Here is a 14,746-nt window from a genome sequence, read left to right as displayed (position 1 = left end):
GCTGTATTATTATAACACTATTATGATATATCGGGTGACGCTGTATTATTATAACACTATTATGATATAACGGGTGACGCTGTATTATTATAACACTATTATGATATATAGGGTGACGCTGTATTATTATAACACTATTATGATATAACGGGTGACGCTGTATTATTATAACACTATTATGATATATCGGATGACGCTGTATTATTATAACACTATTATGATATAACGGGTGACGCTGTATTATTATAACACTATTATGATATATCGGGTGACGCTGTATTATTATAACACTATTATGATATAACGGGTGACGCTGTATTATTATAACACTATTATGATATATCGGATGACGCTGTATTATTATAACACTATTATGATATAACGGGTGACGCTGTATTATTATAACACTATTATGATATAACGGGTGACGCTGTATTATTATAACACTATTATGATATATAGGGTGACGCTGTATTATTGTAACACTATTATGATATAACGGGTGACACTGTATTATTATAACACTATTATGATATAACGGGTGACGCTGTATTATTATAACACTATTATGATATATAGGGTGACGCTGTATTATTGTAACACTATTATGATACATCAGGTGACTCTTTTATTATTATTATGTGGGTATATTGGGTGACTGCTGTGCTGCTGTCACACTTTGTGGCTGTGACATGTCGGCACTATCACGATTCACCCTCACGATCAGCGCCATCACGAGGTCTCGCTTCCTTCGTGTCAGTGCAGCCCGGGGCCGCCGCCTCAGTCTCCTCACACAGAGAGGCGGTGGGTGGGGCGTGGAGCGACGTCATGACGCAGAGCCGTGCAGTGTCGTCACGTCCGGTCTCTTTCTCTCCCCGCCGCTCTCTTTGGCGCTTCATCTTCATCGCTGCGCGGTCGGAGGACGTTGCTCTCCGGGTGGGTGAACAGGACGGATCGATTATCGCACACAAGTCGCTTTTCTTGGGCTCCATAGCTGCGGTGCCGGTATCGGGGCGGTATATCACCCTGTACAGGGCGCTCCGAGCTCGGGCACTGCGTCCGCCTACAGAAAGCGCGGCGGGGAAGGCCCAGGCTGGAGGCGGGGGAACGTGGTGAGGAGGCAGAGGGCCGGGGGCGGCAGAGGACCGAGAGCAGGGAGGGAAGAGAGGAAACAGGCTGCGGCTGGGGGACGGGAGGCGGGAACCGAGACCACCGCGCACACTGGAGCCGCACAATGAGGCTGCAGCGGCCGCACCACACAGCCGGCACCGATCACATCCGGGGCTCAGAGCCATGTACAGCGAGGCAGACAGCAGAATAGTGAGTGCAGCTCTGGAGTACAATACAGAATGTAACTCAGGATCAGTAATGTAATGTATGTACACAGTGACTGCACCAGCAGAATAGTGAGTGCAGCTCTGGAGTATAATACAGGATGTAACTCAGGATCAGTAATGTAATGTATGTACACAGTGACTGCACCAGCAGAATAGTGAGTGCAGCTCTGGAGTATAATACAGGATGTAACTCAGGATCAGTAATGTAATGTATGTACACAGTGACTGCACCAGCAGAATAGTGAGTGCAGCTCTGGAGTATAATACAGGATGTAACTCATAATCAGTAATGTATATACACAGTGACTGCACCAGCAGAATAGTGAGTGCAGCTCTGGAGTATAATACAGGATGTAACTCAGGATCAGTAATGTAATGTATGTACACAGTGACTGCACCAGCAGAATAGTGAGTGCAGCTCTGGAGTATAATACAGGATGTAACTCATAATCAGTAATGTATATACACAGTGACTGCACCAGCAGAATAGTGAGTGCAGCTCTGGAGTATAATACAGGATGTAACTCAGGATCAGTAATGTAATGTATGTACACAGTGACTGCACCAGCAGAATAGTGAGTGCTGCTCTGGAGTACAATACAGAATGTAACTCAGGATCAGTAATGTATGTACACAGTGACTGCACCAGCAGAATAGTGAGTGCAGCTCTGGAGTATAATACAGGATGTAACTCAGGATCAGTAATGTAATGTATGTACACAGTGACTGCATCTGCAGAATAGTGAGTGCAGCTCTGGAGTATAATACAGGAGGTAACTCAGGATCAGTAATGTAATGTATATACACAGTGACTGCACCAGCAGAATAGTGAGTGCAGCTCTGGGGTATAATACAGGATGTAACTCAGGATCAGTAATGTATGTACACAGTGACTGCACCAGCAGAATAGTGAGTGCAGCTCTGGAGTATAATACAGGAGGTAACTGAGGATCAGTAATGTAATGTATGTACACAGTGACTGCACCAGCAGAATAGTGAGTGCAGCTCTGGAGTATAATACAGGATGTAACTCAGGATCAGTAATGTAATGTCCGTACACTGTGACTGCACCAGCAGAATAGTGAGTGCAGCTCTAGAGTATAATACAGGATGTAACTCAGGATCAGTAATGTAATGTATGTACACAGTGACTGCACCAGCAGAATAGTGAGTGCAGCTCTGGAGGATAATACAGGATATAACTCAGGATCAGTAATGTAATGTATGTACACAGTGACTGCACCAGCAGAATAGTGAGTGCAGCTCTGGTGTATAATACAGGATGTAACTCAGGATCAGTAATGTATGTACACAGTGACTGCACCAGCAGAATAGTGAGTGCAGCTCTGGAGTATAATACATGAGGTAACTCAGGATCAGTAATGTAATGTATGTACACAGTGACTGCACCAGCAGAACAGTGAGTGCAGCTCTGGTGTATAATACAGGATGTAACTCGGGATCAGTAATGTAATGTCCGTACACAGTGACTGCACCAGCAGAATAGTGAGTGCAGCTCTGGTGTATAATACAGGATGTAACTCAGGATCAGTAATGTATGTACACAGTGACTGCACCAGCAGAATAGTGAGTGCAGCTCTGGAGTATAATACAGGATGTAACTCAGGATCAGTAATGTATGTACACAGTGACTGCTCCAGCAGAACAGTGAGTGCAGCTCTGGAGTATAATACAGGATGTAACTCAGGATCAGTAATGTAATGTATGTACACAGTGACTGCACCAGCAGAATAGTGAGTGCAGCTCTGGAGTATAATACAGGAGGTAACTCAGAATCTGTTATTCTCCAGAGCTGCACTCACTTTTCTGCTGGAGCAGTCACTGTGTACATACATTACTGATCCTGTAGTGCTCCTGAGTTACATCCTGTATTATACTCCAGAGCTGCACTCACTATTCTTCTGGTGCAGTCACTATGTATATAAATTACTTATGATGTAAATCAGTATCAATAATGTATGTACACAGTGACGCCTCCAGCAGAATAGTGAGTGCAGCTCTGGAGTATAATACAGGATCAGTACTGTATGTACACAGTGTTTCCACCAGCAGAATAGTGAGTGCAGCTCCAGGGAATAACTGATCCTGATTTACTTCATGTGTTATACTTCAGAGTTGCACTCACTATTCTGCTGGTGCAGTCACTGTGTACATACATTACATTACTGATCCTGAGTTACATCCTGTATTATACTCCAGAGCTGCACTCACTATTCTGCTGGTGTAGTCACTAAGTACATACATTACATTACTGATCCTGAGTTACATCCTATATTATACTCCAGAGCTGCACTCACTATTCTGCTGGTGTAGTCACTAAGTACATACATTGCTGATCCTGAGTTACATCCTGTATTATACTCTAGAGCTGCACTCACTATTCTGCTGGTGCATTCACTGTGTACATACATTACATTACTGATCCTGAGTTACATCCTTTATTATACTCCAGAGCTGCGCTCCCTATTCTGCTGGTGCAGTCACTGTGTACATATATTACTGATCCTGAGTTACATCCTGTATTATACTCCAGAGCTGCACTCACTGTATTTTCCAGTGTTAACAGCTAGGGAATGGCCCAGCCATGATATCTTCTGATTGAATCCATTTTTTTGTGATTTGGAGGTCACTTCTGGACTTTGTTGTGCTTAAAGGTGAAATTCATCTTCAGCTTTTTAGCAGAGGCCTGAAAGTATTGATTCAAAATTGACCGATATTATAAACTGCTCATAACGCCTTCCACCTTGACTAAGGCCCCAGTTCAAGCTGCTGTAAAACAGTCCCAAAACACCATGCTGGCTCCACCATGCATCACTGTGAGTATGGTGTACTTTTTGTGATGCACAGTGTTGTCCTTTTTGCACTCGGGCCAAAAAGTTCCACCTTCAGTTTCATCAGACATAACATGTTCCCCACATTCTTTTATCAGACTCTATACAGGTTTTTCTAAATCATAGCCAGATTTGGATGTTTTTCTTTGTAATAAAAGGCTGCTGCCCCCCCCCCACAAACACACACACACACACACACACCTCCTGACCTCACAGGTCAGACATATAAAGTAAACAGGAGACAGCTGTCACATGTAGGACAGCACCAGGACTGGGAAGAAGTGTCTGCAGCTCCTTTAATGTTGCTGTTTGCCTCTTGGCTTAGAACAACTTTCTTGTTTTTTTATCAGATTTTTAAGGGACGTGTAGTTCTAGGTAATGTCCCTGTTGTTCCAAATGTAAGTTCCTTTTCGACGACTTTTTCATTGTGTCCATGATAGATGGCTTTAAAAAAAAAGTTGTTGTACCTTCTGCTGACTGATAACATAACAAGAGCCTTTGCTGTGTTGTAAGCTGTTTATGGACCATGGATTTTACTGTAAAATTCAATGAAGAAAATGTCATGAAAATTCTTCAAGAACTGCAAAACTTTATATGGAGAGAAACCCTGTTAATCCGGGATTACCATATGCCTGATTATTGGAACTTTCAGACAATGAATTAATTGCTGTATTAATAGAAGTCTTCGTTTTATTTCTGTGGGCCATTGCTTAATGTCATCCTCTTTATTTCCGCAGGTTGCCTCCAGTTCGGAGCTGTGATCCCTGTTGATAATTACTGTTTTTTTCCCTACTTCACCCGGTGAGTTCCTTACTGTGTATTTCAGGTTATATGTGGAGTTGTATAATTGTCGTTTGTTATTTAGTGAAGCGGAGACAATCTGGTGGATCCTCAGAGCTGTCGCCAACTTTACCCGATTTATCATCTTCTTTTAATTTCAACAGACTTTATAGAAGCCGCCGCCTGGACGCAAGTCTGAAATCCCAGGAAAATGGACGACAGTCCCAATCATGTAGATACCATTGACGTCTACATAGAGCCTGACCCGGAAGAGGAGGAGGAGGAGAGAAGGCCGGTGAAGAGATCACGTAGGGACGAAGACTTTGTTCCTCTAGATGAGGAATTGGATGACGAGAACATTCACGATGACGACGAAGATAGCGACTACTCTCCCCCTACCCACGGGAGGAACCTGAGAAGACGTAGACAGTATTACTGCTCGGAGTGTGAGAAGTGCTTCAAGCACAGCGCCTCTCTGGAAGCTCACCGCAAGATTCACAAAGCCGAGAAGAACAACGCCTGCGATGTCTGCAACGCTCGATTCCTCTCCAAGTCTGACCTGATGGTTCATCGCCAGATCCACCAGCAGCCTATTATTACTCCCGTCAATTCCATCAATCCCATCAATTCCATCAATCCCATCAATACTATCAATCGTATTGACATTCCAGTGACCAATTCCATAATCATCCGAACCGTGACCGAAAACTGTAACTCAAGTGGCAGCAACAGCCCCCTCCTCCTGCTGCCGGATGACAAGCCCCATCAGTGCAACTACTGCGAGAAGAGGTTTCGAGACAAGTCTATTCTGGAAGCCCATCAAAGGATTCATACTGGAAAGCTGGCCTACCCATGTCCATTGTGCGATGAGAGCTTCTCCAAACCGGCTCTGCTGGCGGCTCATAGCAACATCCATCGCGAAGGAAAACCCTTCCATTGTGACCAGTGCGAAAAGAAGTTCAACGACCAGTCTCTTCTTGTCGCCCACAAGAGAACCCACACCGGGGAAAAGCCTCAGAAGTGCAACCATTGCAACAAATGGTTCCCGAACCGTAGCAGCCTGGAAGCTCATGGCGAGTGCCACCTGAAACCCAAACCCTACCAGTGCCGGCACTGCGAGAAGAGCTTCAACGACAAGTCCCTGCTCATCACCCACGAGGGAGTGCACACAGACACTAAGCCCTTCAAGTGCACTCAATGCAGCGAGAGCTTCTTCCTGAAAACCCAGCTGGTCGCCCACCAGGCCACTCACGCCCCAGATAAACCCTTCCCATGCAACCAATGCGAGAGGAGCTTCAACAAAGAGGAGACGTTGCAGGCGCACATCCGAGTGCACAACATGCAGAATGCTGAAAGGCCAAAACCCTTTAATTAATTGCTTTTACGCTCAAGTTTTTAAATTTTCAAGCCAGCCCCCATCATTCTTCCAGCGAGCCGTCCGATGCCTTGTTCATTGGCAATGTTATCTGCTTGTCCACCATGTAATCGATAAGCGGGAGGGCAAGGAACTTTCCTATAGTTAATCCATGTACTACACGCTCACTGGACCGGACGTCGTCGTTGGAACCTGTGGGACACTCCGGGGGATTTGGATGGAGAGAGTTGCATGCCGACCGGTCAAAATACTAGACTTCTCCAGTTGTAGATATAATAGTACTCAAAATATTTTTTTTTGTTGGATTGGGGGGAGGGGGGGGGGGTTAATTTTGGAACCAGTCACAATGCAAGGATATAAAATTTAGGGGGGACGGGAAAGAAAAACTGGACATTTCTGAAATGCTTCTGAGATGGAGACGCATGAGGTGAACGAGCAGCTTGATCGCTGGTTTTCTCATTTCTTAAAAGACTTTATTCTTCATCCATTTTTGCTCTGCGGCTTCATCGATCACTACGTTCCGCAGCGGAGCTCGTTGCCTTGGTTCTCCTTTACAGGAGCTTTATGCTAGTAGCAGTTAGTGAGGATCTATTCACATAGTAATTCGGGGGGCGGAAGAGCGAGGGAAAATAAGATTTAATTTCAGTCCCGTGCGGCACAACCAGAATTGTTTGTTCAGCTTGTTCTATAGTTTCCACTTGATCTGAATTCTGTGCATTTCCAGTGATCTGGAGCCAACGCTGGGTGTGTGTCATGGGCTCTTCAATAAAGTTGCTTTAGTTGTTGTTTTTCTACATCGTTTCTTGTCTTATTTTTTTTTGTATATACATGTACTCCGCACCACTTTTCTAATTTAGGGGATGGATGTAGAAATAAAATCAGACTAAAAGATGAGTAGAGACGAGCGAACCCGACCATGAAAGTGAAGTCATTCGTACCCCGCAGTGTCTGCTGCTAAACGCAGAACACTGACTTCTCACCGAAGTCCGGTGCAATCTTCCAGGGGAAGGAGCAATTCAGATTTTTCAGGTCAAAATGTCAGGTCTTCACTATTTTTAAAAGGATGAGTGAGAGTCCTGCTCACTTTAATAGCATGCTGGGGTTTGTAGTTCACTGCTGTAGCGCTATAGTACATGTGTGTACAGCTGACTTTACACTTCACATAGTTGCATGTTCTCTCGGACGCCGCGAACTCCACGCTTCATTGAGTTCAGAATAGGGAGAGTGGAGTTGTTCGTTCACAGAATGACTTTTCTCCTGGAAGAACTAAAGGATCAGTCATTAATGTTCTGCGGCCCCATGGTCTGACACCAAACCTAAGTCAGGACTTCCCTATACCCATTGGGTAAATACATGATTGCTGTGGGTTTGACCGATGGGAGCTGCACGGTTTTGAGCTGTAAAGAGAGCACCACTTTAAGGGAGGAGAGAGGCCCATATGTGAACCACCGCTCCATGCATTGTCTATTTATTATGATTTGCTTATGTGTTACTATACTGGTGTAGTACTGCTGGAAACCAGTGGCCAAAGGAGCACAAGCAGGAACAGCAAGTTCTTGGAGTTGGCAAAAGGAGTTGTAGGAAACAATCCATAACTAGGTAAGGATGTTCAGGAGCTGAAGACTGGAACTAGCCGAACAACGACACTCAATACTCAAGCAATGAGTAGGGGATCCATGCAGCTTTAAGTAGGCCCAAATAGGAAGTAAGATGGATCCCGCAGGTTCAGAATCTGCCATCTTGGTAAAGGGCAATTGCAGAACACAACAGCAGCCTCCAGTGGTAAGGAGTGGGATTGCAGCACAATTAAGGCGAACAATAGGACACACTAGTGGTCAAACTGTAGAAGGACAACAGGAATTCTGACAATATGTGCCATTAATTCCACAGCACTTTACATACATTATCTACACTGTCCCCATCGGGGCACTTGATCTGCATTCCCTATTAGTGTTTAGAAGGTGGGAGGAAACATGGGGAGAACATACAAACACCTTGCAGATTTTGTCTTTTGTGAAATTTGAACCCAAAGCTGCAATGCTAACCACTGAGCCACCGCGCTGCCCCTATTGTCTATCACTTGGTATCACCGGCTGCTCCACAAACAAATGTGCGAGTGCTGCCAACGCTTCATTCTAATAAGTTACATTAACGCTTCCAGCTCGGAATCATGGGGTCCTATCTGCAACATTTCCACATTTTATGAGTTGTCTGGGGTCTCTGCAATGGGCTTGGAGTAGTGATAATGTTTCCAAATATCTGCAGATTGTGTCTGCCGCTCACCAGCTATGTGAAAACTCAACGTCACCGGCACCATCTTAATGTGGTGGTGAGCTGCACTGGTCAGCTGATGTTAATTAATGTCCATGACCACCTGAACGGGAGTGTGTCAGCACCAAAAGACTGTTCAAACCAAGCACAGATTATCGGTGCGCACATGTCCGGCTGAGCAGCACATCTTCCACCCTGTTTCTTGTCAAACTATCTTCTCCTTCCTGACTTCTGTCTATCAAGTAGGTGGGAAAGTGCACTTACATGTTGGGCTGCGTCAATGGCGCACTGAGCAATTGTGCTTGGTTTGGACAGTTATTTTGGGCGGACATACTTGTTTAAAGCCTTCTTAATAATCACTTTCTCAGGTGTCTTCACAGTCAGAGGGATGGTGGTCATATATTTGTTGCCTGGGGCAGTCAATGGAGAGATTAGTCTTATGGTAGTAATCTGGGGGTGACGCGCTGCATTCAGCGGATGGTGCAGGACGATCGCTTATTTTTCACGTTGATGCTAGAATTGCAGTATAAGCTGCCAAGGTTTCTTTTTCTACACGGAAGCAATTCTCGTGCCCTGATCAACCATGTTGGTGAAGTCCCAGCGATCGAGACCTTTACTTATCTTCTACAGACTGAAACCTGATAAAAAAAATGTTCCTGTTGTTTTTTACAGCCCATATAAACTGGTGAGAAGGCCGTGTGCTTAATAAAAAAAAATAAAAATGGAATAAACATCTGCAAAACATTTAGTAACCAGCAGGTACAAGGAGCAAGACGTATATGGGATCAACGGAAGCAAAACCTGCTGGAATTACTGACTGAAAGCAGGAGACGGCCGGAAGGCAGAAAGTTAATTTCCTCCCGGTAGCCGGGCCGCCAGTGCTGCGGACGCAATGCTGTATAACGCCGTTAACCTGCAAAATTCACCCCATAGCTGCAATTTAATAGTTTTTTGACAGGTTCCCTTTAAGTGTCTTATTAAAAAACTTCAAAAGTTTTGAAAGTTGGAGGTTCGGGTGCCGAGACCCCCACCAAGCGATAAATTAAGAAGCAGACGTGATCCTCTCTGTTCCCAAGATCGGAGAAACTTTTCATGTTATCGTGAACATCTCGTTTCCTAGCCCCCTCTGCAGTCTTCTGAGTGGTGGCCGGTCTCCTAGTCAAGGAGCGCAGCTCTTACCAGTTCTTCAACACTTAGGAACGCCGCTGTGAAGCTGGAAATGGCCAGATTTAGTGTCCTCGCGCTTCTGTGATGACGCAGACAAATCTACCTCTGCTTGATGCGGATAAAGCAAAATATTCAGGCCAGTAGGCAGGCGGGGAGCCGAGAGGTATGGGATCGGTGTACTCCAAAAGACCGGAACAACCCTGTAAGTGGATATTTCCCCAAAATATCAAACTATTACTTATCCCCAGCAAACCCAAAATTAGGGCTCTGCAGTCCTGTCCTGAATGGAGCCACGGAGTTGTACATGCTCGGCCTTCACTTCATTCACTGTCTATAGGACGTCTGGAAGTAGTCGCGCATCCCATAGACAATTAATGAGGCGGAGGCCGAGCATTTGCAACTCAGCTCAGTTAGATTCTGTTACTCTTTGCAGCCTTCCGATCCTGATGCAACTCTCTGACTATACTATGTCCGCTCGCTCCTGTGCAAGTCCAGATCCCTGTACAAGGGGTATATGGTGATGGTCAGGGCAACCCATGGGATCTGATGGACTGGCTAACACTAAGTCTGTGCATGGAAGCCCTAATAAAAGCTGCCAGGCTACCATGAACCACCCCCCCCCCCCTTCATCTCCCGTAACCGGACCTGCTGGAGTGAGATGCACCAATCTCAGAGGCGTACACTTCTGCAACCGTTAAGAAAATTTCGATTTGATTATTCGTGCTCGATCATTCCCTCCCCCACTAATCACATACTTTTATAAAAGTTGGTAAAACTGGCATAAACTGTCCGAAAATTTTTTGACCATCTAAAGGTCGTGCAAAAATTTTGTGAGACTTTAAAAAGTTGTAAACTATTTGATGCCTTGATTCCTATGAGTCCATCTGCTGCTTTTATTATGAATGACAGTTATAATTAAAGTCTAATTAGAATAACATTTTGGGCTAATTTATTTGCTAAAATTTATTTATTAGTAAGGAAGCTCTTTTCTTTCAGATACAGAGCTACAAATTCCCTAAATAACCACAAAGTGACCTAGGACAATTCAGCCAAGCAGCAGTCACCACTAGGGGGAGCCCAGGAGCTTTCAGAATACTGAGCACCACTATAGGCAGAGCTCCCCCTAGTGGTGGCAGTGTTTTATTATGTAATGCTTTGCTGGGGACTTGCAGGTCTGTATCTGGCAGGGCGATTTCAAAACTTTCTTTAGAATATATTCTGCACATAATATTGGAGCCAATAATAGTATATACTGTAAATGGAAGAATTGATAATATTTGTTTAATTTTTGATTATTGCTCACAGTATTTTTTTCTGGTCTAGGCGCTTATAACAGCCACGCATTGCTACAATGCAGGGACTGTGGCATCTGTGTTACATCTACACCTCTCGTGGTTTTATGAAATATCTTTGGTACAAGCGCAGGACGTTACCGTCTTAAAGGAAACCTGTCAGCAGGGTTTTGCTAAGTAAACTACAGGCATTGTTAGGTTGGCGCTGTTACACTGATTAAAATACTATGCCTGCACTATTAATATTGTTGTCTTAAAAAAAATTTTTTGGGGCTCCAACAAAATGGCAGCGGCGCATGCGCAGTAGCATCTATCATTGTCTCCAAACTGCAAACACTGATTACACAAGAACCACAGGATGGATTTCTTCACCGCAGGTATCATTTTAATCAGGGCCGCAGCCCCAACATGAAACTGCATGTAGTTTACTAAGCAACATCCTGCTGACAGGTTCCCTTTAAGACAAATAATAAAAATGTAATTTTCTAATTTTGGCACATTTTGCTCATTAAATGTTTCCCATAATATGAATCAGTGGGGGGAACATTTGCATGTACAGCTCTTACCTTACCACTAAGCAGATGGAACAATCATCAGATTGAGGACAAATATTTACCATGTATGTGTCCTCGTTATAATGCTGTTTATATAAAACTGTCCCTTGTGTGAAAAGTTCATGTAGGACCACAAATTGCAATTTATTTCCATATTCTCTGCTGATCCAAAGATAATCCTGCAATATACTCCAGAGCTGCACTCACTGTTCTGCTGGTGGAGTCACTGTGTACATACATTACATTACTGATCCTGTACTGATCCTGAGTTACATCCTGTATTATACTCCAGAGCTGCAGTCACTATTCTGCTGGTGGAGTCACTGTGTATATACGTTACATTACTGATCCTGAGTTACATCCTGTATTATACTCCAGAGCTGCACTCACTATTCTGCTGGTGCGGTCACTGTGTACATACATTACATTACTGATCCTGAGTTACATCCTGTATTATACTCCAGAGCTGCACTCACTATTCTGCTGGTGGAGTCACTGTGTACATACATTACATTACTGATCTGGAGTTACATCCTCTATTATACTCCAGAGCTGCGCTCACTATTCTGCTGGTGCAGTCACTGTGTACATACATTACATTAGTGATCATGAGTTACATCCAGTATTATACTCCAGGGCTGCACTCAATATTCTGCTGGTGGAGTCACTGAGTACATACATTACATTACTGATCCTGAGTTACATCCTGTATTATACTCCAGAGCTGCACTCACTATTCTGCTGGTGCAGTCACTGTGTACATACATTACATTACTGATCCTGAGTTACATCCTGTATTATACTCCAGAGCTGCACTCACTATTCTGCTGGTTCAGTCACTGTGTACATACATTACTTTACTGATCCTGAGTTACATCCTGCATTATACTCCAGAGCTGCACTCACTATTCTGCTGGTGGAGTCACTGAGTATATACATTACATTACTGATCCTGATTTACATTCTGTATTATCCTCCAGAGCTGCACTCACTATTCTGCTGGTGCAGTCACTGTGCACATACATTACATTACTGATCCTGAGTTACATCCTGTATTATACTCCAGAGCTGCACTCACTATTCTGCTGGTGCAGTCACTGTGTACATACATTACATTACTGATCCTGAGTTACATCCTGTATTATACTCCAGAGCTGCACTCACTATTCTGCTGGTGCAGTCACTGTGTACATACATTACATTACTGATCTGGAGTTACATCCTCTATTATACTCCGGAGCTGCGCTCACTATTCTGCTGGTGCAGTCACTGTGTACATACATTACATTACTGATCCTGAGTTACATCCTGTATTATACTCCAGGGCTGCACTCACTATTCTGCTGGTGGAGTCACTGAGTACATACATTACATTACTGATACTGAGTTACATCCTGTATTATACTCCAGAGCTGCACTCACTATTTTGCTGGTGCAGTCACTGAGTACATACATTACATTACTGATCCAGAGTTACATCCTGTATTATACTCCAGAGCTGCACTCACTATTCTGCTGGTGCAGTCACTGTGTACATACATTACATTATTGATCCTGATTTACCTCCTGTATTATACTCTAGAGCTGCACTCACTATTCTGCTGGTGCAGTCACTGTGTACATACATTACATTACTGATCCTGAGTTACATCCTGTATTATACTCCAGAGCTGCACTCACTATTCTGCTGGTGTAGTCACTGTGTACATACATTGCATTACTCATCTGGAGTTACATCCAGTATTATACTCCAGAGCTTCACTCACTATTCTGCTGGTGCAGTCACTGTGTACATACATTACATTACTGATCCTGTGTTACTTCCTGTATTATACTCCAGAGCTGCACTCACTATTCTGCTGGTGGAGTCACTGTGTATATACATTACATTACTGATCCTGAGTTACATCCTGTATTATACTCCAGAGCTGCACTCACTAGTCTGCTGGTGCAGTCACTGTGTAAATACATTACATTACTGATCCTGTACTGATCCTGAGTTACATCCTGTATTATACTCCAGAGCTGCACTCACTATTCTGCTGGTGCAGTCACTGTGTAAATACATTACATTATTGATCCAGAGTTACATCCTGTGTTATACTCCAGAGCTGCACTCACTATTCTGCTGGTGCAGTCACTGTGTACATACATTACATTACTGATCCTGAGTTACATCCTGTATTATATTCCAGAGCTGCACTCACTATTCTGCTGGTGCAGTCACTGTGTACATACATTACATTACTGATCCTGTGTTACATCCTTTATTATACTCCAGAGCTGCACTCACTATTCTGCTGGTGCGGTCACTGTGTACATACATTACATTACTGATCCTGAGTTATATCCTGTATTATACTCCAGAGCTGCACTCACTATTCTGCTGGTGCAGTCACTGTGTACATACATTACATTACTGATCCTGAGTTGCATCCTGTATTATACTCCAGAGCTGCACTCACTAGTCTGCTGGTGCAGTCACTGTGTGCATATATTACATTACTGATCCTGTACTGATCCTGAGTTACATCCTGTATTATACTCCAGAGCTGCACTCACTATTCTGCTGGTGCAGTCACTGTGTAAATACATTACATTATTGATCCAGAGTTACATCCTGTATTATACTCCAGAGCTGCACTCACTATTCTGCTGGTGCAGTCACTGTGTAAATACATTACATTATTGATCCAGAGTTACATCCTGTATTATACTCCAGAGCTGCACTCACTATTCTGCTGGTGCAGTCACTGTGTACATACATTACATTACTGATCCTGAGTTACATCCTGTATTATACTCCAGAGCTGCACTCACTATTCTGCTGGTGCAGTCACTGTGTACATACATTACATTACTGATCCTGTACTGATCCTGAGTTACATCCTGTATTATACTCCAGAGCTGCACTCACTATTCTGCTGGTACAGTCACTATGTACATACATTACATTACTGATCCTGAGTTGCACCCTGTATTATACTCCAGAGCTGCACTCACTATTCTGCTGGTGCAGTCACTATGTACATACATTACATTACTGATCCTGAGTTACAACCTGTATTATACTCCAGAGCTGCACTCACTATTCTGCTGGTGCAGTCACTGTGTACAT

The 14,746-nt window shown here is 43.8% G+C and overlaps 1 protein-coding gene across 2 annotated transcripts; it reads left to right on the top strand.

The window, feature by feature from the left end:
• Positions 1-788: 788 nt before the first annotated feature.
• On the top strand, positions 789-7,138 carry LOC141264755 (uncharacterized). Of its 2 annotated transcripts, none has more exons than XM_073677036.1 (3): positions 789-936; positions 4,927-4,990; positions 5,134-7,138. In XM_073677036.1, the coding sequence occupies exon 3, from the start codon at positions 5,181-5,183 to the stop codon at positions 6,342-6,344; it is 1,164 nt and encodes a 387-aa protein (XP_073533137.1). In that variant the 5' UTR covers positions 789-936; positions 4,927-4,990; positions 5,134-5,180; the 3' UTR covers positions 6,345-7,138. The 2 variants fall into 2 exon arrangements, with proteins under 2 accessions (XP_073533137.1, XP_073533138.1); XM_073677037.1 differs by lacking the exon at positions 789-936 and adding an exon at positions 1,056-1,320.
• The last annotated feature ends 7,608 nt before the right edge of the window (positions 7,139-14,746 follow it).

This window comes from Phyllobates terribilis, unplaced genomic scaffold, assembly GCF_046119375.1.
Source record: "Phyllobates terribilis strain yellow unplaced genomic scaffold, ASM4611937v1 Scaffold_4__5_contigs__length_816908805, whole genome shotgun sequence".
NCBI lineage: Eukaryota > Metazoa > Chordata > Amphibia > Anura > Dendrobatidae > Phyllobates > Phyllobates terribilis.
This window is presented reverse-complemented; position numbering and strand designations above follow the sequence as displayed.